This window comes from Anthonomus grandis, chromosome 5 (assembly GCF_022605725.1).
Source record: "Anthonomus grandis grandis chromosome 5, icAntGran1.3, whole genome shotgun sequence".
Lineage (NCBI taxonomy): Eukaryota > Metazoa > Arthropoda > Insecta > Coleoptera > Curculionidae > Anthonomus > Anthonomus grandis.
The window spans coordinates 5671843-5699840 of NC_065550.1; the positions used below are offsets into that span (position 1 = coordinate 5671843).

The 27998-nt window shown below is 32.5% G+C and overlaps 1 protein-coding gene across 1 annotated transcript; it reads right to left on the reverse strand.

Annotated features, from left to right (window-relative positions):
• On the reverse strand, window positions 1-27998 carry LOC126736892 (TRAF3-interacting protein 1). The gene is made up of 7 exons (XM_050441512.1): window positions 27706-27998; window positions 27023-27642; window positions 26781-26964; window positions 17101-17288; window positions 12320-12479; window positions 218-413; window positions 1-162 (listed from the first exon to the last, which is right to left on the reverse strand). Exons 1-7 carry the CDS (start codon window positions 27953-27955, stop codon window positions 15-17), a joined length of 1746 nt encoding a protein of 581 aa, XP_050297469.1. The 5' UTR covers window positions 27956-27998; the 3' UTR covers window positions 1-14.

A 27998-nucleotide genomic window follows, 5' to 3' on the forward strand; every position in this document is an offset into this window, starting at 1 on the left:
TTTGTTTTTGAAACCTATTTATTCCCTAATAGTTCTGATATTTTTTGGTCATTTCTAAGGATATTGGATCTAACAATTAATATTTCTTGTTCTTGTTTTTTTGTCTCTTCCTTTAGTCTCTCCAGTTTTTCTAGTAGTGGTTTACTTGATTCTACAGCGAGTCTAAACAATAATTAACAAAAAAAATTAAAAGCATAAATGGAGAATAAAGTCTTACTTTTTTTGCTTTTCAATCTCCATATATAGTTGTTTCTTTGTGTCGGTCCATGTTTTTAATTCTCGGTGCATGGCCTCTAGGTCCTCGTGTAGGTAATTCATCAATTTTCCTAAAGGATTTGCCGACTTTGTCAGGTTTTGAATCAGCGATCTCAGTTGAGTTACCTCGCGAGTGGTAGCATCTTTACCTCTCAAACCTAGAGCAGAAAAAAGACCTAAAATTATAATTTATTTTCTCTTTTTGTGTGTTAATATACATGGTTAATAACTGTTATTTTATCTGACTTAAGGGCAAAAATATCTGAAAATCCGTTGCATAAGTTAATTAATTTTTCTTTGACAAACTCAGGTACATCTTTAACATACAGCTGCGTCATGAGACTAGAATTTCTATCGTTATATTCTGTATCGATTTTATAGATATTAAATTCTGCTAGGCTTGTCGTTTTTAGCTGAATATTATTATTATTATTATTATAAGTAACGTTTTCGCTTGTTGTATTGATAATCTTAACGATAGGGGAATTTTTTAAGACAATAGTTCTCGCAACAAAGATACCAGGCCTAAGTCCGCACTTTCTACCACTGAATCGTCCTTAACAAATTGTAGGATTTTTATCTTTCTTAAGCACGGCGCCCACTGAATCGGCATCGACCGTCTCGGCACGGTCGGTACAATCGGTTCGGTACGTTCGGTCGGTTCGGTTTTCTTCGGCGACGATCTCATATTGTGGGGAGGGCAACTTTTACCGATTGCACTGAAAGCCTGCGACTATTTTATCATTTTTTCGCATACAGTGAGGAACCGTTTCAAAGAATTTTAAAAACCGTTGATTTGATAAATATGTCAAGTGAAATTTTAATCGAAGCTGTTCGCAGTTTTAGAATATTGTATGATAAACAAAACACATAATATCATGATAATTTAAGGAAAGAAAACGCTTGGGAGGAAGTATCCAAATTAACTGGATGTTCTGGTAAGTGTCATTTATTATATCTTAAATCGGTGTTTTCGTTATTTACTGTTTATTAAGTTGGCATCATCAGGAGATTTTAAAACTCAGTTTTAATTATCTGAGGATGCCAACTTGGTCGGCGAAATGTGCGAGTGTGAAAGTTCTCGTTCTGGTGTTAAGTGGTGTACAACTCTTGCTTTGAATATAATTTATGTTTTTACAAAAATAAATAAATAAATAAATAAATATGCCTTTTATTTTTAAAATTACATAAACATGGCTGAGAAAAAAAAAACATTATTAAAAAGCTGAAAAAAAAACATTATTAGAAAAAAAGTAGCATAAACCACTGGCGCAGTCTAGCTTTAAAGAGCTACTCTACTGAACCAGAAGCTATACTTTACCATCAGTAAATAAATTAGGTAGTTAAAAAAAAAAATTATCTTAGGCAAATTAATTAGTAAATTACAATAAATTATTAATTAAATATTACAATTAGAAGAAACTAGAAGAAACTTGCATAACAAACATTAAATTTTCCAGAAAAATTGCACAAATAACAAAAGCCACTAAAAAAATCTCCATTGGTTTGCAAATTAAATAGATGTTCCTTGAATTTTATTTTAAAAGATTGAATTGATAAATTAATTAGGTTTGTTGGTACTTTATTAAAAATATTTGCTGCATTATAAGAATATGACCTCTGAAACATGGCACTATGATGAAGTGGAACCGTAATTCTTTTAGAAAACCTTATATTTAAACCATGAACAGTGTCCCGAAAAATTAGTCTTTCTTTAAGGGAGACAGGGGAAGATGTGTCATTAATTATTTTCAATAAAAACACTGCAAAATGTAATATCCTGCGCATATCCATTTTAAGCCATCTAATATCTCTATATAAATAAGAATCATGGTCAAATTTTCGGAGTCCATAAACAAATCGAACGCAAGCATTTTGGACCCTTTGAATTCTTACCCGACTTTTCAAATCTGGACAAAACCCATAAACTACGTCAGCATAATTAAAATGAGACAGTACAAGGGATTCACATAATTGTTTTCTTAACTTTACATTTAACATATGGCGGTTATTATACAATGTTTTCAGGGACATAAAAGTTCTTTGAAAAATTTTTTTAAGGTGTTCCTTAAATCTTAATTGTTCATCCAAAATAACCCCCAAGTTTTTACCGTTGTTTACAAATTCCAATCTTGTATTATCGAAATTAATATTTATATTAGATTTTAAAAACTCTCTTTGATTTTTGTTACCAAATATCATAAGCTGGGACTTATTAGGATTTAATTTTAAATTGTGATTTTTTAAGTTTAAGCCTAGTGCTTGCAGGTCTTCATTTATGAGTGATTCGGCCTCTTTATAGTCGCTGTAATCAAAACAATAATAAATTTGCGTATCATCAGCAAATGCCTGAAGCTTACAATATTTAAGCGATTTTAAAACATCTGAGGTATACATTATAAAAAGCAAAGGACCCAAAATAGAACCCTGCGGTACTCCACAACTAATACTTACTTGTTCAGACTTTCTGTTATCGGAAAAAATCGTTTGATATCTATTAGAGAAGATTTTAAAAGCAAATAGGAGTTATTATTAAAACCGTAATACTTAAGCTTAGCGCACAACAAATTATGGTTAATGGTGTCAAACGCCTTAGAATAATCCAACAGCACTAAAACGGTATGCATGTTTTTATCACAAGCTCTAAATAAGTCATCAGTTACATTACAAAGTGCTACCGAAGTGTTAAAATGTTTCCTAAACCCACATTGTGAATTTGGTATTATTTCATTAGATAAGCAATAGTTATATATCTGATTATAAAGAATTCTTTCAAAAATTTTCGAAACGGCAGGCAAAATACTTATAATGCGAATGTCATTAAGAGTTGTAGGAGTAGACATTTTAGGCAAAGGTTTTCCCATTGAAGTTTTCCATTGATCAGGAAAGTAACTTATCTCTATGCAACAATTTATAATGTGGGTTAAGTACAAGTCAACAAAGGGGCTACCATACTTAAGCATTAATGAAGAAATTTCATCCTATCGCAATTGTTTTTATATTATTTAAAATTTTGTTAACCTCATCCGGACTCGTTAAATGGAAACTAAACATATTCGCATCTCTATAAAAGTTATTATTATAATAAGACGTTTTTTCCTCACAGCCTGGATTGACTTGCGCAGTTAAGTCAAAAAAATTACTTATCTCATTGGGATCAGAGAGAAACGACGGAATTAGACCATCCTTATTCTTACAAATATTAAAACTTTTTAGTGCATTCCACAGCTGACTCGGTTCTCTTTTATTTAAAAAAAGTGAATCGATATACTTCCTCTTCTCTCTCCGAACCCGAGACAAAGTAAAATTTCTTAAACCTTTGTAAGTATTCCAATCTTCCAATAGTTTTGACTGTTTGAATATACGCAAGGCATCGTCCCTTTGTCTCATAAAGATTTTTAGGTTTTCTGTGAGCCATGGTGCTTTAGGCTTAGTAATGCGAGATTCTCGGACAGGCGCATGCCTATCGAAAAAAATCGGTTAAAATAAAATTATTAAACATATATATCTTCATATTAATGTCATTTTCGTAAAAAATATTATCCCACGGCAAATTGTGCATGTCTGCATTGAAATTGTATACATTAAAATTTTTAAAACAACGGTACCTAACAATTTTTTGACTACAATTTATTTTTGCTAAATTTAATTCACAATATATAATTTTATGGTCGGATACGGCATCAGCCGATAACACACCCTTTTTAGAAACCAACAGCACATTAGAAACAAATATGACATCTAAAAGAGTAGTTACATTTGCCGTTACTCGTGTGGGCTCTTCATTTACTTGATGTAGGTTGTAGTTTTCAAAAAGTGTAGTAAGTGGATTTTGAAGACTCAATAAATTAATATTAAAGTCCCCTAAACAAAAAGTTTCTTCTACAGCAGGATAAAGACATGAAAATATATTATCAAAGTCGGCGGTTAATGCACCAAAATTTAGCGTTGGTGGCTTGTAAAAAACACAAAAGCCATAATACTTATTTCCCAACCTAATCTTAAAAACAAGGTATTCAAGTTTAGGATTAATATTAAAATCAAAAGTCAATATATCAACTTAATATGTACATTTAACAAAAGCAGCCACACCTCCCCCCCTGCCGACCCTATCTTTTCTAAACATTTGGTAACCCGGAATCTTAAATGCGTCAGAATCATCCCTCTCAGACAGCCAAGTTTCAGACAACAAAAATATCTCAAAATTATTTGCTTCTATCATATCACGTAATTCAGCAAAACCCGTAAAGATAGATCTTACGTTTAAGTGGCCAACTTTGAATTTACTAGTAGTCATCATCCAGTAACCAATTTGATTCTTATTAACAATAATATATGTATGTATAATTATAGGAAAAATGCGGAAAAATTTAATGTTATGCAAGCTCGAAAATATATCAGTGTTTCATTATACATGTATATATAAATAATAAATAGCTTAGCCTAAAAACAAAACAATAGAAAACAAAACAGCGCTTCCACACAATGCCCCGGGATTATTTTGTAAAGAATAATAATTATTCATATAGAACCAAAACCAAGCAAAAAAATTAAGCAAAAATCGTAATAACTTCATGCAATTAAATAAATTAAACAACAAAAAAAAAAAAAGAGAAAAACTGTTTCTTATCCCAAACAACACAAAATAAAATTGTAATTATGATTAAGTTATTGGTTAAAAAGTATTTTCTTACCGAAAATCGAAATTGCATGAGTATTGATAACAATAACAAAACGTATTAAATTACTGTCCATTATTAAGCTAAGCAGACTTTATTTTAATTAAGTCACTTTCACTAGGTATACGATGCACTTTATTGTTAAACTTAGTATAAATAACTCCATTCAGGACCCATGCGTTTTTGACACCAAACAAGTCAATGGCCTTATTAAGTAGAAAAAGGCGATTTTTAGTTAAATCTTCCTTTATAAATATATTACTGTTTTTCAAATTTTTGCGACCTTTTAGTACCGAAACACGAGCCATATCACTACCGAAGTTCACGAGAACTGCAGGAGGACTATCATTGCGTGCCTTGGCCAAAACACGGTAGCACTTTTTTATATCCGATCTATTAATATTTACTTTTAGCTGTTCGGTAAACAATTCGGTTACTTTTGAATGCAGGTTCTCGTTTACATCCATGGGCAGCCCAAAAATGCGTATATTCATGTTTCGTTGGGATTGTTCAACGCAATCTGTTGTGGTGCGCAGTTTTATGTTTTCCCGTTCCAGCTCAAGGACTCTATCCTCCAGAATAGTACACCTATTCACCAGGACAGAGCAATCATTATTTAATAAGTTTAGCTTCTCTTCAAACTGTTTTTCAATGCGGGAGACTATTTTATTGACAATTTCTTGCAGAAATTTGTCGTTAAAAATGCTTATTACTTGCGATTTAATCTCGCGCAGGTCAGTAGATGAGAATCCCATTATGGCGGACAGGAACAACAACTTGGAATCAGTTAAACACCAATATTTCACTGCACTGGAACTATTTTAACCCAACTACTTGGAATTAATATTAACTGTGCTGCACTTATGACAAAACTTTGAAAATTATTTAATAAACTTAGGTAATGACTCCATAAACAACAAAAATCAAGGAGCGTGTGCGAAGACGATGCTAACTACTCGCACGCCATCTGTATCCTCCAAAGATAGCTTGTTATATAGTTCACGCATTCAAATGCACGTTGGAATGTTATGTTATAATTTATTTTATTTAACTCTATACAGGGTGTCCCACAACGAATGCCGGCTATCTATATCTTGTAAAGTAGAGTTCAGAAATTTGACAGGATATCAACGTTGAGGCGCAATTCAGCTAAAATAATTTTAAGATGGCGCAAAAACCAGTTCTTTTAATGATACAACCATCCTCTTTAAATTATTTTCTAAATAGTGGAATATAAAAAAATTAAGAGGACGGAGGCGGCATAACACTATACAAAATCACCCTGAACATATTTTCATCCTAAAATATTTAAAACACATTGCTTCGTCCTCCGAAATCTCTTTTTTTCAAAAAAATATGCACCCAAAATCTCCTACGCTTTTCTACCGCTTCTACTTGAGCACAGGCTACTGCAATCATAATAATCGAACCACTTTTAAACGTCGTCGTGTCTTCGTTTTGCCGATTGTATGAGCGCTAGCACAGTATAAAGAACAAGACAGTAGGTTCACTCTCTTGCGGCCGTTTGAAGTAGGGACTTCTAAACAGTGCCGACTTTTTTTACGCGGTCGTAAATCATTATTTAGTTTCGACGGCAATCCTTTACGATACGGGGGGTGTTTGAAACATTTTTAATAAGGAATATTTTCGTACATCGCGGCGGGCAGCGTGTAATATATGGAATTTTTTGAAATTAAAGGCACTTTGTATTATTGTTAAAATGAAATTGAAAGAATATTATTAAGTATCTCTTTTGAACAAATAACTGTAAGAAAAACACTTGGTAGATAGCTTTAAAATTAAGTTTATTAGAATGTACGCAATTAAATCTTAGCTTTACGTTCCTTTCATGCTCTTTTCTTAACTGACCAAGAAACTACCTACCTAATATTACATACACTTAATTAATAATAACTTCGTTAATATACCAATTTTTTAAATATTTAATAAAATTTACATAATAATGTGATAACAACACTCAGCATATGGAACTCGGTAACAGTGAAATATAAAAAGGCAGTTAAATAAAAAAAACTTATTAAATACCTAATTATTTGCTTTTTAAATAGGGGATGAAAGAACAAACCACTAAAATTCAAATAAAACGAAAATAGGTGTTTTATAACCTAGAATTCATATAAATATGCAAAATAAATATAGTTTTACATTGGAGATTATAGTACACATCAATATTTTGAAACTTAAACCCTTAAAAACCACCCTTAATGACGAAAAAAATGCAGTTTTAAGTATGGTTAGACGGTATAAGTGGCTAAAATCATTCAAATGATTGCAATGCAACTAATAATAAATCGGATAGCTTTCACTATTAAAAACCACCACTAATAACAGAATATTACCAAAAATTTTGCATTTTTTTAGATTAAAATCACGATTTAAAAAAAATATGTACTCTAAATCGCTGACACTTTTTGAATTTTTTTGTAGGATCTCAATTTTCCGAGATATTTAAGAAATACTGAAGAAAAGCGTGTATTTTTTTCTGTAAACTAATCAATTTTTATTTAAAAAAAAATGTATATCCCCTTTTACTCCTGCAGCCATCTACGCAACATATCGCCGGCATTTTTAAAGTACAAAATTTCCGCACAACGCTATTATAGTTCTAATATTGAAGACGCCCCTGTATAACGCAGTCGCCACCGGGCAGCAAAAAAGAGTAGCATCAGAAAGCGAGTGAGAAAGGCAACATTTTGGGCGGCGCTTAGAGTGATCCTTCTATTCTAGTTTATGTTCGGTGGCGCTAGTTACCGATTGAACGGACCGAACGTGCCGAACCGACCGAGCCGATCCAATTCAGTGGGCGCCCTCCTTTAGCACCTCACACCTAGCTGGAATAACTATTGAGCCTTCAGAAATACTATTTTGAATCGGTATAATAATATTATTGTTATAAGGCCTAATAATCATAGTCCAATTCGAATAGTTTAAATTACATTTGAATTTAGCAATAAGATCTCGACCCAATTTATTGCTTTAAAAAAAGTGAGTTAGCTGAAGAGCCATGCATTTTTTCAAATATTTTTGAGATAACTGGTAGTAATGCTATGGGTCTGTAATTTCCAGACTGTTCTGCATTTTCCTTCTTATAGACTGGAACTATTGTTGCATGTTTCAAAACTGAAGGAAAGACACACACATTCATTGGTACATTGGTTAATTAATTTAGTGAGAGGTAGGAATAATAATATTCCTAATGGTTTTAATTAATGTTATGTTAAGTCCATATATACAACACGGCTATTTTTTTATTTATTTATTATGTCCGTGTTTCGTTAAATGTAACTTGACAAAATCTAAATTGATATTCGGGGAAGCTGTTATCAATCATGTCTAGAGGAGTTTTATTGATAGGTGGGATGTGCTTAATCAGATCGGTGACAATGTTCATACAGTATTGATTAAATGTGTCAGGTGAGAAGTTATGATGATGTGTTTGGTTTTTTAAGCCTCTTTGGTTATTTATAATATCCCACATAACTCGAGCTTGGTTACTAGAGGAACTAATGACACTATCATGCGCTGCGACCTTAGCTCTATGGAGATCCATTTTATATTGGGATTTAAAGTGCTTATAAGTTTGCTTTATATACAGGGTGATTCATTAAGAATGGGCAATCTCCGAACTGTAGATACTACACACCAAAATATGGCGATTGAGCTTAACGTGTCTCATACAAATAATGCAGGTTTACGAGATACAGGGTATTTAAAGTTGGAATTTTAATTTGAAATTTCTTAATAATTTTGTGATTGTAAGCAGTATCGTCTTGAAAATTGGCGACTTTATGTATTTTGACATGAAAATTACGAATTTTGTAGTGAATTTAGCATTATTTGTACAGCGCGTTAGTTACACCCTGTTACTTAGGTAAATTACAACATATCTTGTTTGCCTAATCAGTTATGACTAAAACGACTAGAAAATCTAAAAGGCAGTTCAATTTTGAATAAAAAAGGTACTCTTGTTTATTTCATGTAACTATTACTTTTTAAGTTATTTGCATTTTAAACATTCAGCGTAAAGAATCCTAAGCCTCCGTTATTACATTGACTTTTTTTCAAGTAGGCTTGTGTCAGCATTTATCAGTTTTTCTTGTAAAGAAATTATATAACTATTTTACTGTCGCTAAGTAAGAGTATATTATTTGTAGTAAAAATTCTAAAATAAGAAAATGCCACGTCATAATGAATATTGCAACAGTGAAATGCGTGATATGATTTGCGTTTTTACTTAGTCAAATTATAGTGGACTTGGTGCAGCCAGAAGGTATTTAGAATTATACTCAAATCAAAGACAACCCAATCACAAACTGTCCAGACATATTTATACCCGCCTAGGCGAAACAGGGTGTTTTCGTCCTAAAACCTTAAATGGTGCTCCAAAAAATATCAACGTCGATGATGAAGAAGAGGTTTTAGCTCGTATTTCGGAAAATCCAGATCTCAGTACTTGTCGGTTAAGTACGGCAACAGGAATAAGGCAATCGTCTATCTGGAGAATTTTAAAGCAAGAGATTCTCCGTCCATATACTATACTCCAAAATTTGCTAGCTCAAGATTTATCAGTTTACTTACAGTTTCCTCAATTTATGCTAGATAAACAATTCAAAAACCAGGAATTTCTTAATGACCTTCTTTTCACCGATGAGGCGACGTTAACTGGACGAGATGTGACTCCGAAAATCCACATGCTTTAAAGGCATGGCAAAGCCATTTTCAGCATGAATTCAAGGTAAATATTTGGTTTGGTGTGATATCTAGTTTTTTTAATTGGTCCTTTTGAACTTCCTCCTAATCTAATCTATTAATAATTTTTCTCTGCCAAAACAGCAATACCTGAATGAACATTTTCCTCACGGGTGGATTGGGCGTGGCAGTGAATTGGTTTGGCCCCCTAGAAGTCCAGGCCTAAACCCTCTAGACTTCTCAATATGGTCACACATGAAGGACATGGTTTACAAAGATACAATTAATTCCATCGCATAATTACGACAGAAAATCCAAGAAGCTGCTAATATTATCAAAAATAATCGACAAATGTTATTTAATATTCAAAGATCTTTAAGGAGACGCCTTACAAAGTGTATTGAAGTGGAAGGCGGGTATTTTGAGCATTTACTTTGAAGTTTTCTTTTAATATTGTTACTGATTGTTATTTGTTATCTTTACTGTTGTTACCCAGCATAGTACTATTTTAAAAGAATAAATTCCTATAAAGCCAATGTAATAACGGTGGCTTAGGATTTTTTACGCTGAATGTTTAAAATGCAAATAACTTAAAAACTGAAAAACTTACATGAAATAAACAAGTAGCGAATAGAGTACCTTTTCAAAATTGAACTGCCTTTTAGATTTTCTAGTCGTTTTAGCCATAACTGATTAGTTACACCCTGTATAAATAATGCTAAGTTTACCACAAAATTTGTAATTTTCATGTCAAAACACATTAAAGTCGCCAATTTTCAACACAATACTGCTTAACAACACAAAATTATTAAGAAATTTCAAACCAATATTCCAACTTTAAATACCCTGTATCTCGTAAACCTGCAACATTTGTATAAGACATGTTAAGCTCAATCGCCATATTTTGGTGTGTAGTATCTCCAGTTCAGAGATTGCCGATTCTTAATGAACCACCCTGTATATAGTATACATGGTGGTACTGGCAACTAAGTGCCTTCAGAAAATTTAGTTGATCCCGCTTAGTCCTCAGCTCCTCGGTACACCAGTCTATCTTTCATGCTTGACCCATTCTCACATATTTTTTTTCAGGAAAAACATTCCTTACACGCAGTCTCAAGCGTTCCTATAAATATATCAAACTTTTCATTTACACCTATGGCCTCTACACTCACAAAGCTCCAGTCATACTCTGATATCACATTATAGAATTCAAACATACCTTTTTGAGTTATCAGTCTGCAGAGAACTCTATTCGTACCAAGACGTTCACATGCACCTCCCACTGACAATTCAACAATCTGTGCTCTGTGATCTGAAAAACCCATGCCCTAGATCCCTGTATTGGCTAGACCCATCCCATGTTCAATAAATTTATTGTCAAGGCAGTTATCAGCCCTTGTGGGCTCAAATATTGTCTGGTCCAGATTGAAGCTATGAAGGAGGTCACGGAGTTTACGTGTGTTTGGGTCATTCAACTTCAGAAAGTTTACATTAAAGTCACCAGCCAGAACAATATGCTTATTAGGAGTTATCTGATCCAGAACTGCCGCCATGGAAGCCAAAAAGGTGTCAAAATCCCCTGAGGGAGATCGGTATATTGCAATGATCACAATATTATAATCTTTTCAAACAATAAAAGATTCAAAACATTTTTCGACAATGAGGTGACTGTCTACATTTAAAACAATAATACTGGAAAGATATTTGGTATAATGGGTTTCACCACAAGAGAACTGTGATCGGGTGGAAAAATTCGCCAGTGTATATCCCTCTATTTGCATACTTTACATTTAATCTCTGGTGAGCCAGTGTTCAGTAATACAAATCAAATGAATGTCCTTGTCTATGACAAAAGCTTTCAGTTCATTGTTTTTGTTTCTAAGCCACTGAACATTTCCATGCAGCACCTTTATTTTAGGCACTATTTTGGGTAGGTTTAGTTTTAGGGTTTCTGCACTCTCTGAAGATTTAAAAAATGGTTAATTATTATCCCTTGTGGCCAGAAACTAGAGCATAGAAGTTTCGCTCGTTGCTCTACAGGTACAGCTACTTTAAAGGAGCTGCAGTATTTTTTACATTTTGTATCTATTTTCTCACTTCTGCAGTCAATTTCTTCAGAGTTCTGTTTCTGGTTGATATATTCCGGTACATTTTGTTCCGTTGTATCTGGTTACAAGCCAGACAGAAATAGAATGACATGTGTTGATCCCTTAATGGACGGTTGTTTTGACTTTTTTTTCATTTTCGTGCTTTTTCTTGTGACACGTACCCTTCGTCATCCTTCGCCAAAACTGCCTTGTTTATTTCTTCTTCCCGCACATTTTTTGCACATGGTCCACAATAAACTTGATTTCTGCTGCCACTAACCACCTGCAGCCCCGAAATACGAAAAGCGCAAGAGATGTGGTAGTTATCTGTACAATTTACGCACGTTACATGACTTTTTTCGGCAACTTTTTTGTAGTATTTACGCTTTTCCCTAAGTGATCTAAACACACGTTATCATTTTTTATTCGACGCCATCGAGGACGATAAGAAAATTTTGAAGCCAAAATAATAACCCAATTTGAAAATTTTGTAAACGGCATATTATTAGGCTCATAGATTCCGAGATTCCCATCTTGAGTGTCGAATTTGAAACACCCTGTATAGTAATAACTAAAGTAATGTCATACCGTCTTGCTCCCAATCAATTTCGACCTTCTTCTTAACTCCATCCTCGTTTTCTTGAATTTTCTCCAAAATTTGCTCGACTAATTGCCCCTTGTTCTCGCTCTTGGTAATGGACTCAAGTAACCCATCGGATTCCCCTAGATCATTTCCCTCTGGGGCGTTCTGGAATAAGTTATCAAAAATGTGAATAACGAACGAGCACCAATATAGACATAGTAGGTCTAACAATAAAACAAACTTAATTTTCTTTGCTCCTCCTTAAGTAATATATTTGCTAAGTTCTAATAAAAATTAAAACATAAAAGTTAGTGATATTAATTCGTTACATACCAGACAACCAACTATAAAAATCTGTTTAAGTTTTTAAATGTTTTCATAAGTTTAATAAATGTTTTCATTTATAAATAAAAGGTTTAAAAAATCAAAACAATATAAACTATCACCTCTAATTTGTAAAAAGTTCCAAGTCATTGTTATCTTAAGGAATCTGATAGTAGCATACCGGTCAGCGAGACGTACTATACAAGCAAATCGGCCAGTACTTTTAAAGCAAAATGTCTCCCATAACTAATGAACAGATCTTTCAACTATTGCAAGAGGTGAAGCTGCAAAGTAATGCTATTAAGATAGATGTGCAGACTATAAAGGATGATTTGAAGAATTTTAAAGAAAAAATAGAATCTTTGGAAGATAGGATCTTGGAACTGGAAGTAAAAAAATTGGAAGTTAGTAAAAAATTGCAAAGGATTGAACAATCCAGTAAGAGGAATCAAGTTATCGTTTTTGGACTGCAAGAAAATGAAGATAATTTGGAAGACATAATTTATCAACTGTTAAGTGACACGTTGTCAGTCAAATAAATCTGCAAAGTATTGACAATATTTACAGAGTTGGCAAAAAAGAAAAGGCCAATAGACCAGTTATTATTAGGTTTACTCGTTTCCTAGATAAGAAATCGGTACTGAAGAACTTATATAAATTAAAGGGTACTGGGATTACAATTGCCAATGATCTAACTGCCCAACAACAGCAAGAGCAAAAAATTATTTACAAATTTTTTAAATTAGCCAAAAGTAAAGGTTTCACGGCAAAAATATCACAGAACCAACTAATAGTTAACGAAGAAGTGTTTAGTGTAACCGATCTGATAGAGGCCGACGAGGTATCCTTTTCAGAATTCTTTATAAATAAGAAACAGCTAACTCGTAACAATAGTGCACCTTCAACGCCATCCCGTGTCAATACTGAAAAGGAAAAATCACCACTTAAGACCTCTCAGGTAGCTCCACCAATCAGGGTTAATCAGAATCAAAATAAATCAGGAAAGAGCCAGGAAATCGTCATAAACAGCACTCCCACGGTTTTAAATCGTATTCTTACCAGAACGCTAGAACCATTTCTACCTCCAGTTTAGAAAAAGGAACAAAAAGCAAAAAAACAAAATAAAGGTGTACATTATTTTTTGCATGTGAACAGAATAAGTCTTAGTTTAGTAAACCTTAGTTTTAAGATTATAAGAAGAAGTTTTTAGTTCTTTTTTTCTGGTTTTCTTTTGTCTCACTTCAAATAATTGTTTAGGGTAGGTACAATATGTCTTTACGTATTTCTCAAATTAATGTTAGATCACTAGTTCCGCATTTGGACGAGTTTAAGACTACCATTTTCAACAATAATTTCGACATTGTTGGTGTGACTGAAACTTGGCTAGGTCCAGATATACCAAACAATAATATAAAACTAAATAATTATACCTTAAAAAGATGCGATGGGGCGTATGGCCGCGGGGGCGGCGTGGCTCTTTATATTAGAAATCAGTTTAAAACTGAAATTCTCTTTTCTGAGAGTCATGAGTTTTTAGAATGTATCTGGGCAAAAATTACAATAAAGAAAGAACATTTTGTTATTGGAATAATTTATAGACCACCTAGATCGAATATTCAGCAGTTTTTAAACAGAATGGAGGACCTTGTTTCTAACTTGTTTTCTTTGTATAACAACATATTTTGTATAAGAGACTTTAATATTGATATGTTACAATGCGATAATCTTTTCACAAAAAAGTTAGTTTCGATGTTTGAGCCCTTTAATTTGAAAGTTATAATGGAGCCAACCAGAGTCACGAAGTCTTCTAGTTCCCTAATTGATTTAATAGTCACTAATTATGACCAAATTAAAAGCACTGGTGTTATCTGTTCTGATTTTTCCGACCACTTCGTAGTCTATTGTGAGATACAAATGGCCAAATTAAATTATAAACCAAGAACTATCATTTCTAGAAATCTAAAAAATATAAACTATAACCTATTTAAAAATGACCTTCAATCGATACCGTTTAATAATGTTTAAAATATCGTTGATGTTAATCAAAAAGTCGTATTTATTAACAACGCTATAACTAGCCTATTTGATATTCACGCTCCTCTTAAAACAATTACATTACCTAAAAAACCTTTCCTACCCTGGATTACAGAGAATATTAAGAAAATGCAGAAATTAAGAGATGCAGCTCTTCAGCAGTTTAAACGCACTAAACGTCCAGAAAAATGGGAATATTATAAATCATTAAGAAACTTAACAACAGCTTCAATAAGAATGGAACGCAAAGCCTATTATAAGCACAAATTTAAAAATTGCAGTACTCGAGAAAAATGGGAGGAACTTAATAAACTAACTCCGTCTAAGAAAAAAGATATTCCGGTGCAGTTTAATGATGTTGATCAATTTAACAATTTTTTTATAAACTCTACTATCTCAAACCAGCCTTTAGATCAGGAACTTTTAAATTTTTATTCAACCAATAAAAAAAGTGACATAGATTTCTCTTTGCAGTTCAGAGCAGTGGAAAATTATGAGGTATTTAACATAATTAAAAAAATAAAAAGTAAAGCCTTTGGATCAGACGGTCTTAACATAACTCTTCTTGAGCTTTGCTGTCCTCATATTTGCGAATATATTACACACATAATAAATAAATGCTTAGAAACTAACTATTTTCCCAATTGTTGGAAGGAAGCCATTGTCTTACCCCTTCAAAAATAAGTAACCCTATTGACTATACACATTTTCGATCCATTAGTGTGCTACCAACTATGTCTAAAATATTAGAACGCGTATTGGATGTACAAATAAGGAACCATATTAATAGATTTTCAATATTACCCATTAAGCAATCTGGATTTCGCAGTGGATATAGTTGCGCAACAGCAATGGCAGATATTACCGATGACATTTTTCGTGCCCGAGATAATAACAAAGTCACCGCTCTGGTATTGCTAGATTTTACTAAAACCTTTGATTTTTTAAATCATCAAATATTGCTAGCCTTACTGCACTACATAGGATTCTCAAATCATGCTATAGCTTTAATAAAGTCATTTCTAAGTAATAGGTCTCAAATGGTAAAAATTGATGCAACCTTTTCAAGTCGTCTTTCAGTTTTTAATGGGGTGCCTCAAGGTAGTATATTGGGGCCACTACTATTTAGTATTTATACAACATGCTTTCCTCAATATCTTGAATACTGTAAGTATCACTTCTATGCAGATGATACGCAGTTGTACCACTCCTTTGCACCTTCTGATTATTTAACTGCTTTGAACCATATAAATGCTGATCTTGATGCACTTGTTAAAGTCTCTAGTAAGCATATGTTAAAATTAAACCCTAAAAAATGTGTAGTTATTCTCTTTGGAAGTATCGTTCAAATAAGGACTATTTATGAAGAATTTTCTTTGTTTGTTGGACATCAAAAACTTCAAGTAGTTGAGAGCACCAAGAGCTTGGGTTTAACACTCGATTCACAGCTAAAGTTTAGTGGACACATATCAAATAACCTTAAAAAGTCGTATTGTGCTCTAAAAACCATGTACCCTCATCGACATTACTTAGATCTGAATATTAAACGTGAGCTATGCGACTCTCTTGTGTTGTCAAATTTTAATCATTGTGATGTGGTTTATGGACCTTGCCTAGATGGTCAAGACTCCTATAGAGTTCAAAAAATGCAAAACTCTTGTATTCGTTTTATTTATGGCACTAATAGGCGAGGTCATGTATCACATAAGCTTAATGATCTTAAGTAGCTTAATATGTTTAATAGACGTAAGCTACATTCCAGTGGCTATTTTATAAAATTATTAAATACCGCAGTCCTCCCTACCTATACAACAAAATTACATTTCGGACAGACATTCATCACTTAAATTTAAGAAGTAAATCTTTAACTATTCCTAAACACAAAAATCAATTTTTCAAAAAATCATTCTCTTATAATATTTCTCATATCATTAATGCGCTACCACCCGATATAACTGATATTTCGAATTCCATTTATAGATTCAAAACAAAAGTAAGGCAAATCTTATTGGATAATCAGTGACATGCATATTAGAGCTAGAAGATTTATTTTTCATTTTTCTTGTTTATAAATTGTAATTGAATGGCTAGTATTAGATATATTCTTCCGTATTTAATTGTTGTATTGTTGTAATCTGTACCAAATCATCAACTACCTAGATGTAATGTATGTACATTATATCTAGTAGTTAGTTTAATTTATTAGTTGTTAGTTTAATTCGTTAGTTTTATTTAAGAAGTAGTTTAGTTTAAAAAGTTTTTTATGTTGTAGCTATGTAGGTAGAACAGAACCTGCATTTTCAATGCAGGAGTCTGATACATTAGCTTTTATTTACCTCAATTATTGAATACACCTGTAAGTTTATATTCTATGTAATTTCCATGGTACATAATAAACGTTATTATTATTATTATTATTTTTACTTACTTGTATCACAACAGTATCCTCCTCATCAGCAACATTATCAAATTGCTCTACGATAACATTGATATTTCCCATTGGAATAGGATCACTGACCGGCAACATAACCGCTGAATCTGGACGCAATCTGGGTGCTCCTGGACGGGCGCTTGGTGGGCGCACGCTTGGTGGTCGAAGACTGCTTGATGGGCGCGCTAAAGTAGACCATTTTTTATTTATATTGTAATATTGAAATCAAGTCAAAAAAGTTTTGTTATAAAAGATAAACAAATCTTATTAACAAAACCAGTTTTTCAGGTCAATCTACAAAGTCTCTAATAATTGGTTAATATTATAATAGGCCTTTTTTTCGGAGTAAATAAGTAAAAAAAAATTAATCGAAGGAAAAAAAAGCAAAGTGTTACTCACTAAATTACATTGTTAATTTTTTAGCAAATAGGTATGTATTTTGATTTTAGCAGAAACGATACGAATATCCTATTTGAATAAAAAAGGACTAATGCGATACACTCTTAAAAATCTATTTTAATTATTTATATACATCAAATATTAATTTTTGCAATAAAAAAATTGAGGCGTCACAAAGCAAAATTTGTCTTATCCACTTTTTTTTAAAAATGTCGCTAAAATATTGCAAAATATTATTATGCTACCCTCTACGCTTTAGTAAAATAATTTTGCAGCAAAACTCGCTTAAAGCCATTCAAATCTCGCAATGAAATTTGGGTTCCCAAGCAAAACTTGCTATATCCATTCGCGCTGACAGATCAAACCTCTCCTTTTCCGCTTTGCCAATGAAATCGCTTTATTACGATTTCTCCCGCAACCTTGCATGAATATAGACAGTGCTTCTAAGACGTTAAAGAAGTTTGTTGTTTTTATTTTGTTTTTTCAAACTAGGGCCTACGAACAGAAAATTGAGAGTATGATGGAGGAACTTAGGGAAAAGGATAGACACTTACAGAGAATTCGTAGAAATAGTCTGGTTTTTGAAGATAAAGTGATTGAAGCGGAAAGAAAGTTTTCATCGACACTTGATATTCTCAATAAAAAAAATGACGAACTTAGTTACGAAATTGATAATTTTAAAATTAAGGAACATGATCTGAATTTGTTGGTAAAGTCTCTGGAAACGGGAAAAAATGGATCTTTCACTCAAAATGGACAAATTAACGGATTTAAATAAGGACCTAATTACCGACATTCACGCTATAGAAAAGGAGAGTCTTGCATATAAGCATCATATTTCTTTGCTACAAAGAGATGTTGATGAGTATTCTTCTATTAATGAAGAGATGGTGACTTCTATAAGAGTCACCATATAAAGCCACATTTTGGAGATTTGAAAAGATCTAGGGCTTTTCCCTAAACCTTTTTTTATTCCCTATTACCCTATAGCAGCCTCACTATAGGTTTACAGGCAAGGGTGGCTTGGCCGTAATAGGTTGAGTAGAGAACCACTTGATTGTAGAATTCAATACTAGTTTATTCACAAAAATTAACAACTATTTATATCAGTCTTAAGATAACAATTCGAGGTAATTATACAAATCAAGGTGAGCATCGTAATCATAATTTTAACTATTTACTAATTTCGACCTTGCGAACTTATAGCAAACGTGAGCTTAAAATCTATCGCAAACACCTTGACCGGCTAATATCAACAATTTTATATAAATATGTATGAATATTTAAAACTACCAAAAAATGTAAAATATTTAAAAAATGTCGTTTAGACACTCTTGAAAACTCAGCAGGTGGTATCAACAGTCACTGACTCTAGGAATATGCGTACTGAGATCAATAAACATGATGATATTCGTCCAAAGCTTCTGTTTGTGGCTGGAAAATATAATATATTGTTTATTAAGCTTTTACGTAACAAAATGGGACATGTGTACAACATTCAATATTTCTAAAACCTGGTTGCTTGACTCGTGGTTTGGTACTAACTGCTTCTGCTCTTGCTTCCAATTTTACCAAGAACGATTTAGTGATCTTGTGGTTGAACGGAACATATTCTCCTACATCTATTATTAACGATTTTATCATTCCCTGTAAACACACTACTTTCCTCGTTATGACAAGCCCTTGTTTTGGACCAAGTTGCAGTGTTGTATATAATAGCAATCTGTCATTATATAAAGCTTTCCATAAAAACAACATTGACCTAAGTCGAATACTTGAATGCAATTATGCTAATCATTTGGCTTGTATATTACATGGTCACATAAAAAATATTTTCTAAACCCACTGCATAATTCTAAGCATCTAAAACTAAATATATCACCTAATTTTGTCGAAAGCGTGAGAACTGCGTCTGAGCGTGTGACTGGTTCTGACTCTTTTTTATAGATGAGACCGTAGAGATTGAAGCTCCCTTTCATTCAACTGCAATATCAAAATTAAAGCATTGTAGTGCATTTTTATTAAATATTCAATCCCTTCGGAATAAGGTGAATGAGCTTCAACTTCTGCTTGCTTATTTTAATTTTCCTGACATTGTTATATTAACAGAACTTTGGCTTAGACCTAATGAATGTTTTTGTATTGATGAGTATGTACCACTGTCAGTTTATTATAGACAAAACCCTCTGCATGGAGGGACTGCTGTTCTAATTAGGAGACATTTTCAAAACTTTTTCTGTACTGTTGATAGTAAGTTTGGTGAGGCCTCAGTTAAATGAGTTTTTGAGTGTTCGGTGTGTTTTTGTAAATTGTTTAATATGTACGTTATTTGTATATACCGCCCGCCCGCTGGGGATATCAGTGTGTTTCTTGACAGGTTAGATTGTCTTCTGTCCCAGCTCCCTATTCACTCGCGTGTTATCTTGGCTGGAGATTTTAATATTAATTATTCAGAGGTTTCCTTACCGCAAAGAATTTCTCTTGATGGAATCTTCAAATCATTTGCACTCAATATGCATGTTAATGCACCCACTCGTATTTCGTCCTCTTCATCGACCACTATTGACTATTTCTGCAGTCATTTGGACGGTGTTACCTGGTTCAGGGCACTCAGTGGGTATATCGAATCACGAGAGGGTGTATGTCCAATACCCTGATGACTTTAAAAACAAATCTGGCCGCCGCATTGGGAGAGTATTTAGTGGAAACAATTTGAATTTATTTTCTCAATCCATTTCGTCTGTTTATTTACGTGGGCTAACAAGCTTAAGCTGCTAATAACAATCAATCCTAAATTTTTGGCTTCATCCACTAGGCTGGTACTGGTATATTTTTATTTTGGATTTTAAGAGGATCCTCTTTGGTTATTCCTTGCTATTTCTAGTTGAATTTTATTGGATCCTAAGAAAAGAGCACATGATTTTTTCTTTCTGTAACTGAAGATCTAAGCACACTATACTAAATTTCTAAAGACCATGCTCTCCACTTGAATCCAAGTAAATCATTTGTAATGTTTTTTGGCAGACCTATTGATATAAAACATCTAAAAGAGTTATGTTAAAGATTGATAATGAGATTCTTCCTATGAAAATAGAATGCAAAAATTTGGGTCTTATTTAAGGTAACGAATTAAGATTTGAAAACATATTTCTATGTGCATGTATAGGGAACCTACGTGCCTTATATACCTCCAGACATTTCCTTTATCGAAAAACTAAAAAAGTTTTATGCGATTTAATGGTTCTCTCTGTTTTTAATCATTGTGATGCTGTTTATGGACCTTGTTTAAGTGCGGAGTATTGTGCGAAAATAGAACGAGTTCAAAAATATTGTTTAAGATTTATGCATGGAATTTGCCGTGGAGAACCAGCAAGTCATAAACTGGGGGCCACCGGGTGGGTAAATATGAAACACACACGTTTTATTCATAGATGTGTATTGTATAATAAAATAATAAAGTTAAAGTCTCCTTAATACTTGTTTCAAAAAATCACATTCAGGACAGATGTGAACACCCTTAATTTGCGATTCAATGGGATCATCATACCTAGACATCAATCCGCAAAATTCGAGAGATTTTTACATATGACCTGACTAAAGTATTTAATAGTCTACCCTCTACCCTACAAGTCTGCTCTATTCTTCTATAGTCTCTCTAACCATATTAAAAACTATGTATCGTCGTCCTTGCCCCAATCTTCTTAATTTAATAGCTAAATCCGCCAATAATCAAATCTTGTACCCACACATCATCTAGTTTTATGATAGATTATAAAAAAAAAAAAATTTTTTTTCTTGAATTTGTTAGCTTTAGGATCTTCTTTTATTTTACTGAAAGAATACTAGTTGAACAAATTATGTTCAACTGCACTCTTGCCTTTTCATTGTATTTGCATATACTTCAATAAAGATTGTTATTATCATTATTATTATTATTTTTATTATTATTATTATTATTATTATTCTGCAATTTTGTTTCCATATCAGCCACATACAAGGAAATTAATAAAGATCCTTGTGGCATTCCAGTATTTAAATATACATAATTTGATTTTGAAATTGAGGGTTGACTTTTAATAACAACGCAACAGAATCTATCACAAAGATAGGAATTTGCAAATCAATGCAATTTTTTAAATAACATAATATGTTATTTAAAAAATTAAAAAAATTAAAAAATTATTATGATTAAGTGTATTAAATGCTTTAATAATCCAAGTAGTTGTACTGAATTGTAAACGAAAACCGGACTGGCAGCTTGTAATGATATGAGAATCGTAAAATTCTATAATCTGATTATAAATGTCTTTCCAAAATTTTGGGAACAAGCGGTAAAATACAAATAGACCTTAAATTTTAGAGGTCCTTAGGATCGGAAACATTCTAGTGGCTTGATTATAGCTTTTTTCCACAAGTCAGGAACTGTATTTTTCGAAATACACGTAATAATAATATTTAAAGGCGGTTTTTTGAATAAACGTAAACATGAGGTTAAATCTCTTATAGAAAGATAATCTCCAACAGAGTTGATACATCAGTATAAGTCATAGTAAGATCATTAGTTTTACTAGATTTGATTGATCTATTAACTTGAAACTAAGCCTATTATTAATAACGTTTGAGATATTTATTCTGATAAAAAAGGAAAGGGGTCATTAGAAGTACTAACAGGTAAATTATTTTATTAAGCAAAGTAGTCATTAAATATATTACCATCATTTAAATTAGAAATGTATAATATTTAATTTGTTTACAGTATTTTTTGAAAGTATTCTTTTCATTGATTATGGCATTATTACTAAAATTATGACAGTAATTGGTACAATTTTCCGTTTTATACTTTTTAACATCTTTTATAAGCTTAATCTCTCAAATTAATATGTAATTTAATATTACTGAGGATACATGGAGTATATAGCCTATCCGGTAATTTTTTGAATTACGATGATGCATATTTATTAATTAAATTTTTGATATTAGTATTAAAAATATGTATTTTAATAATAATGTTATTTGAATGATAAAACATTTCCCGTGGAACCTGAAAAGCTTCTTGTTCAAAGAAAATATTGCTAATAATATTATTATAGTTTCTATACCTTAGATATTTCATTTTATCTTTATGTACTGTCATATTAAAAGTGAACCAAATAACGATCTGATATTATATTAGAAATAGGTAGAGATGCAGTTTTTTTATACTAAATTCAAGATTTGCACTAAATATATAAGTCGCTAGAATATTTTCGCGGCCATTCATTCCCTACAAATTTATTATGTATTTATTTATTGGAGTTGATTAATTGGAAGAATCATGGGGATTCCGAAAGACTGGCAGAAGTGACCGAGGGAGTACCCAACAATTCACACCAAACACGATTCATGTAACAAATAAAAAAAGAACAAAAATTAAATTAAATGTTCAAAATGGTGGCCATTCACGGGTTGACAATATCTATATTTTTTTGTCAACAGTATATGCATTTTTTCTTGGGGTGGTAGGTTTTTGCAAAACATAGAGCATGTATTTAATAACCTGATTACGCACCCAACCCAATATCTGGCAACGTGTAGGTTGGTAGCTTTCTGCATAACTATTTTTGATTAAAAACCTTAAACATTTTCCTTTTCAGCAGGTAGGGAGTTTTTTCGGCAGTATAAATTTAGTTATGTACTATCGTGCCGTAAAAAAAACTGGAACAGCAAAATTTCCTGAATCTCTTGGTCTATTAGAATAATATATATTTTGATGTTGTCAAAGTTAATTTAATTTTGTGACAGCCGCGTCAACAAAATCGTTCTTTCAAAATGCCTGCATTATCTCCTCAACAAAAAGCGATAATATACACTCGTCTGACGAATGGAGTTCCTATAAGAAGAATCGCAGAAGAATTGGGCATTAGTAAAAATACCGTTTCCATAGCTAAGGCAAAAATTGCAGAATATGGAGCTATTGTAAGAAATCCAGGTTCTGGTCGACCAAAAATTTTAAACGACATTCAAGATAGAGAGTTAGTTGGCCTTCTAAGAAACAATCCGTTTGAAACAGCAATAAAGGCGAAAGAAGACACGCATTTTCCTGGTTCTGCTAATACAGCTTGTAGTAGGATAAGAAATTCGGACTATTAATTAAAAGTTGCAACAAATAAAATATTTTTGACAAACAGAAAAGATTAGAATTTGCCCATCAATATGCACACCAAAACAACATATGGGAAACGGTAATATTTTCGGATGAAGAACCCTTTCAATCGTGCAATAATAGCAAAATCCGCGTTTAAAGGCCTTCTAATACCAGATATGATAAAAGATATACACATAAGACTAATCAAAGTGGACGTTCTAGTGTAAACGTTTGGGCCTAGATTAGTTTTAGATGACCATGCGTTTGTCAAATAGTGCAGGGAAGGCTTAATGCCTTAGGATATTGCATTATCTTGAACAATGTTATGATGCCATCGGTTGGTGCAGTCTATGGGCAAGATTTTATCTTCCAACTTGATAATGCTCCTATACATACAGCCCGTATAGTTCAAAACTATCTAGACAAAAGACGAATTCAAGTTTGGCCGTGGCCCTCGAAAAGCACTGATATCAACCCAATTGAAAACGTTTGGGGCAAAATGGCAAAATATATGTATAAAGATAACTTTAGGCCTAGAAATCAGAATGAGTTACGCCTAAAGATCGATGACGCATGGGACCAAATAACCGAATAATACGAGCCCTAACAACTATATGTTGGAACAAGCAGTTATTTTGAAATAAAATGCCCATTTAGCGAAAATATTTTATTAAATTTTTTTTTAATCATAAATATAAAATAAACAAGCTTTTTTATAATGTTTAATATTGTTTTTATAATTTATTTATATATTTTAAGTTATTTAGTATTTAATTACTTGGTAAATAATTGAAAAATGCTGACAACTAAATATTGGAACAAGTGAGTTTTAAAAAAGGAAAATACAAATTAGTAAGGCGTAACGTCGCCCTTAGCTTGAATAACAGCCTGAACTCTATGAGGCATTGTACCAACTAGACCTTCACAAAATTCAGGGGTGAAACTATCCCATATTTCCTGTAGTTTAGCACGTAGTTGTGGCAAAGTACGCTGCGGACTATTTCTTAGGCGTTGCTTCATTTTGTGCCAAAGTGTTTCGATTGGATTGAGATCCGGGCTGCTAGAGGGGTGTGACAAAACTTTCATATTATGTTTCCCCATCCATTTTTTGGTAGATTTAGCAGTATGACATGAGGCACCGTCCTGTTGAAAGATAAAATCTTCAGATGGATATAAATTTGCTGCACTTGGCAAAAGCGAATGTTCGAGAATGTCTTGATATTTTTCTGCATTTACTATGCCATCAATAAAGTGTAACGTTCCCAACCCTTTAGCTGACATACAACCCCACACCATGATGCCCTGTGGGAACTTTACAGTCCTTTTAAGACAATCCTTATGGAATGCTTCTGTTTTGTCCCGAATCACAGGCTTTCGATAATTTCCGACACAGACATCAAATTTGCTTTCGTCGCTATGAATAACTTTGCTCCAATTTTCTTTGGTCCACGAGAGTTTTGATTTGGCCCAAATGTAACGATTCCTTTTTTGAGTCTCCGTTAACAATGATTTTTCTTTGGCCTAGGCGAAAAAATGAGAAAAATGAAAATAATATAGCACAGAACAGCCTATTAAACATACCTTATAAAAACTAAGACCGCTCTTGTGGAAATATATCCACGGTAGCATTCTCTGGAAAAATTTATCCCACTTTCTCTATTCCTTGCAGTTACTTCTCGTAGAGTATTTCTCTTCTTCCCGACTCACAAATTTTAATCAAGTTCCTTACATTTCTTTGAGAAACAACTTTTGGACGTCCTGAACTTTTGCCGCGAACACCAATATTGGCAGATCACCATATTTTTTAATTATATTAAATATAGTGGTTCTTGCAACATTTAATTCACTGGAGATTTCTCGCATTGTTTTCCCTTTATGGTACTGCCGGATAATAATTTCTCACACTTTTAGATCAGTAGGTTTTCCACGAGCCATTATTGTATTTTACTCATAATAAAAATGACAGTAATTGATTATTAATGGTCAAGTAACGCATCAAAATTTTTATTGTTGACAACGCACTACTTAATTTTGTTTATTCAAAGCCATCTTCGCGTCATGCTAATAAAACTGGAAAAATTTGAGCAAAAGCAACCCATGTTTCAACATTTAGTTTTTTTCATTCATTTTCGTTTCAACATTTCATTTTTTGATTATCAAACAATTAAAATAAATATTATTTAACATCAAAATTTTATTAAACCTTAAAAATAATTCTCTAAACAATAAAAAATTTTGTTAATTTATTATTTTTAAATAAAAAAAAATTTATTAAAAGAATTACGGTAAACTGGAATTTTATTCGTAAAATGACTACTTCCAATATATAGTTGTCTGGGCTCGTATACCAGAAACTTAATTTTAAGTATGCCACGATGTTTGCAAGCTGTAATTGATAACGACGGTGCGCGTACTAAGTATAAAAAAGATATTTTTTAGTTTTGGTTTATTGATAAAATGTGTTCCAAATAAAAATAAATATCGAAAAATAAAAATGTTTTGTATCAATATTATTATTTAAATATGTAATTATTAAGACTCCAAAAATTCATAATGCGTAAATAAACGTGTGTCTCTAAGATATATCGTGTATTTTATTATGTTTAACTTATACACCAAGTTTGAAGGTGTAACAAAATTATTACTAATTACTACGATTTTTTAAGTTATTTGGGGGTGGCTTACACCCCTTCATCCCCTGAAAAACCATGTCTCTGAGATATATCATGTATTTTATTATCTTTGATTTATACACCAAGTTTGAAGGTGTAACAAAATTATTACTAATTACTACAATTTTTTAAACTATTTGGGTTAATTTAAGTTATTTATTATTTTACAAACATTTATCTTTGATCCCGAAAAAAAAATGAAATCTACACTTTTTTTGTCTATATGTAATTATAGTTTTTCTTTTAACTTTATTTTAGATGTTTAAAATCAGATTTAATCCTTAAATATGCAAAAAAATAGATTGCGTGCAGAACTTATCTGGGCGACTGTAAAAATTTGATTTTCGTTTCTGATTCTGTTGCTAAGGTCCATGACGGAATGCGATTTACTATAAAAGACTAGAAGACAATTTCCTACCTAAATTTTAATGTCCCAGTTTTTTTGCGGCACGATGGTATGCTCATATTGTTTTGTCACTTACCAGTTATTTTATTAGAATTCAATTCTTTTTGTTTTTTATCATCTGCCTTTATGGATTGTGGTTGGCGCTCATTATTACTTGTACCACTGCTCTTTGGGCGAGCAGATTTAGGTCTCACCAGCCCAGCACTGCTTTGCCTGACATTTGAAAAATTGTTTAGTATTGTGGATTGAATATTTACTTCCTGAAAATGTTAGTTAGACACTTAATAAAATGTATTTCAGAAAATTTAATTAACTAACCTCATTTGTTGAAGTTGGTTCTTGGTTATTTTCTTCATTTTCTGAAGTCTTATCATTTTGTTCTGGCGTAATATTCCTAGTTTGAATATCATTTTTATTGTCCTCAATGGTTTTTTCTTCTTTTGGTGTAACTTTTATATTTAACGGTTCTTCTGTTGCATCTTTTTGAGTTTTTGGTTCCTCTTGAGCTTTACTATTCTTGATAGGTTGCTCTTTGACTTTTTTTGTACTGGACTCTTGCTTTTTTGAACTGTCTTCCTTTTCCGTCTTTTTTCGAGACAATTCTTTGTTACTTTTCCGCGTCGAATCTTTCGTTGTTTCCCTATCAGTAGACTTTGGGGTGGATTTTACATTTTTTTCTCTGGTTTTACTTAGGTCCCTTTTCTTTATGCTTTCCCGGGAACTTGTCTTTTTTTCAATTTTCTCTTTATCAGGTTTCTTGGTACTTTTTTCATGGGCTAAATTTTCTCCTGAGTTCACCTTCTTGACATAGTCGGTTGTATCGATTTTCTTGTCGATACATTTGGCGATTGTTTGCAATAAAATGTTCGTTTCCGTAGGTTCAAGACCCGCTACTATTTTGCTTGAACGCACTTTCAATTCAGTTTTTGAAACAGTTTCTAAAAAAACATCAAAATTTAATATGAGAACAAAATAAGAATCTGTAAAAATGAAATACTTACTGACAGCATCGATGAGCTTATTCAAGAAGGCCACTTTGGCCTCCTTTTCCTTAACATTTTCGGAATTTAGTTCAACTTCGGTAAACAGTCCCTTCAAAAACCCCGTCTCTTTAATAACAGCCCGAATTACGTCGTGTAAAAACCTAAACGGAGGTTTCCTCAACAGTTTTTCACCTAATGCGGGTTTTTTCACGTATTTCCCTAAAGATTTTTGTGTTTTTGCTATCGTGTCCGCGTTAATTTCTGACATGTTTTGAAATAGGCTACATTGACGTGGACAAAGTGCTGATACA

What these genes read in the sequence shown, in the direction of transcription:
- LOC126736892 (XM_050441512.1), bottom strand. Translation starts at nt 27,955, where the DNA reads ATGTCAGAAATTAACGCGGACACGATAGCAAAAACACAAAAATCTTTA. An exon ending in GAATTCTAATAAAATAACTG is followed by an intron (nt 17,289 to 26,780) that starts GTAAGTGACAAA and finishes GGTCTACTTTAG; the next exon opens with CGCGCCCATCAAGCAGTCTT. An exon ending in GAGATTGAAAAGCAAAAAAA is followed by an intron (nt 163 to 217) that starts GTAAGACTTTAT and finishes ATTATTGTTTAG; the next exon opens with ACTCGCTGTAGAATCAAGTA.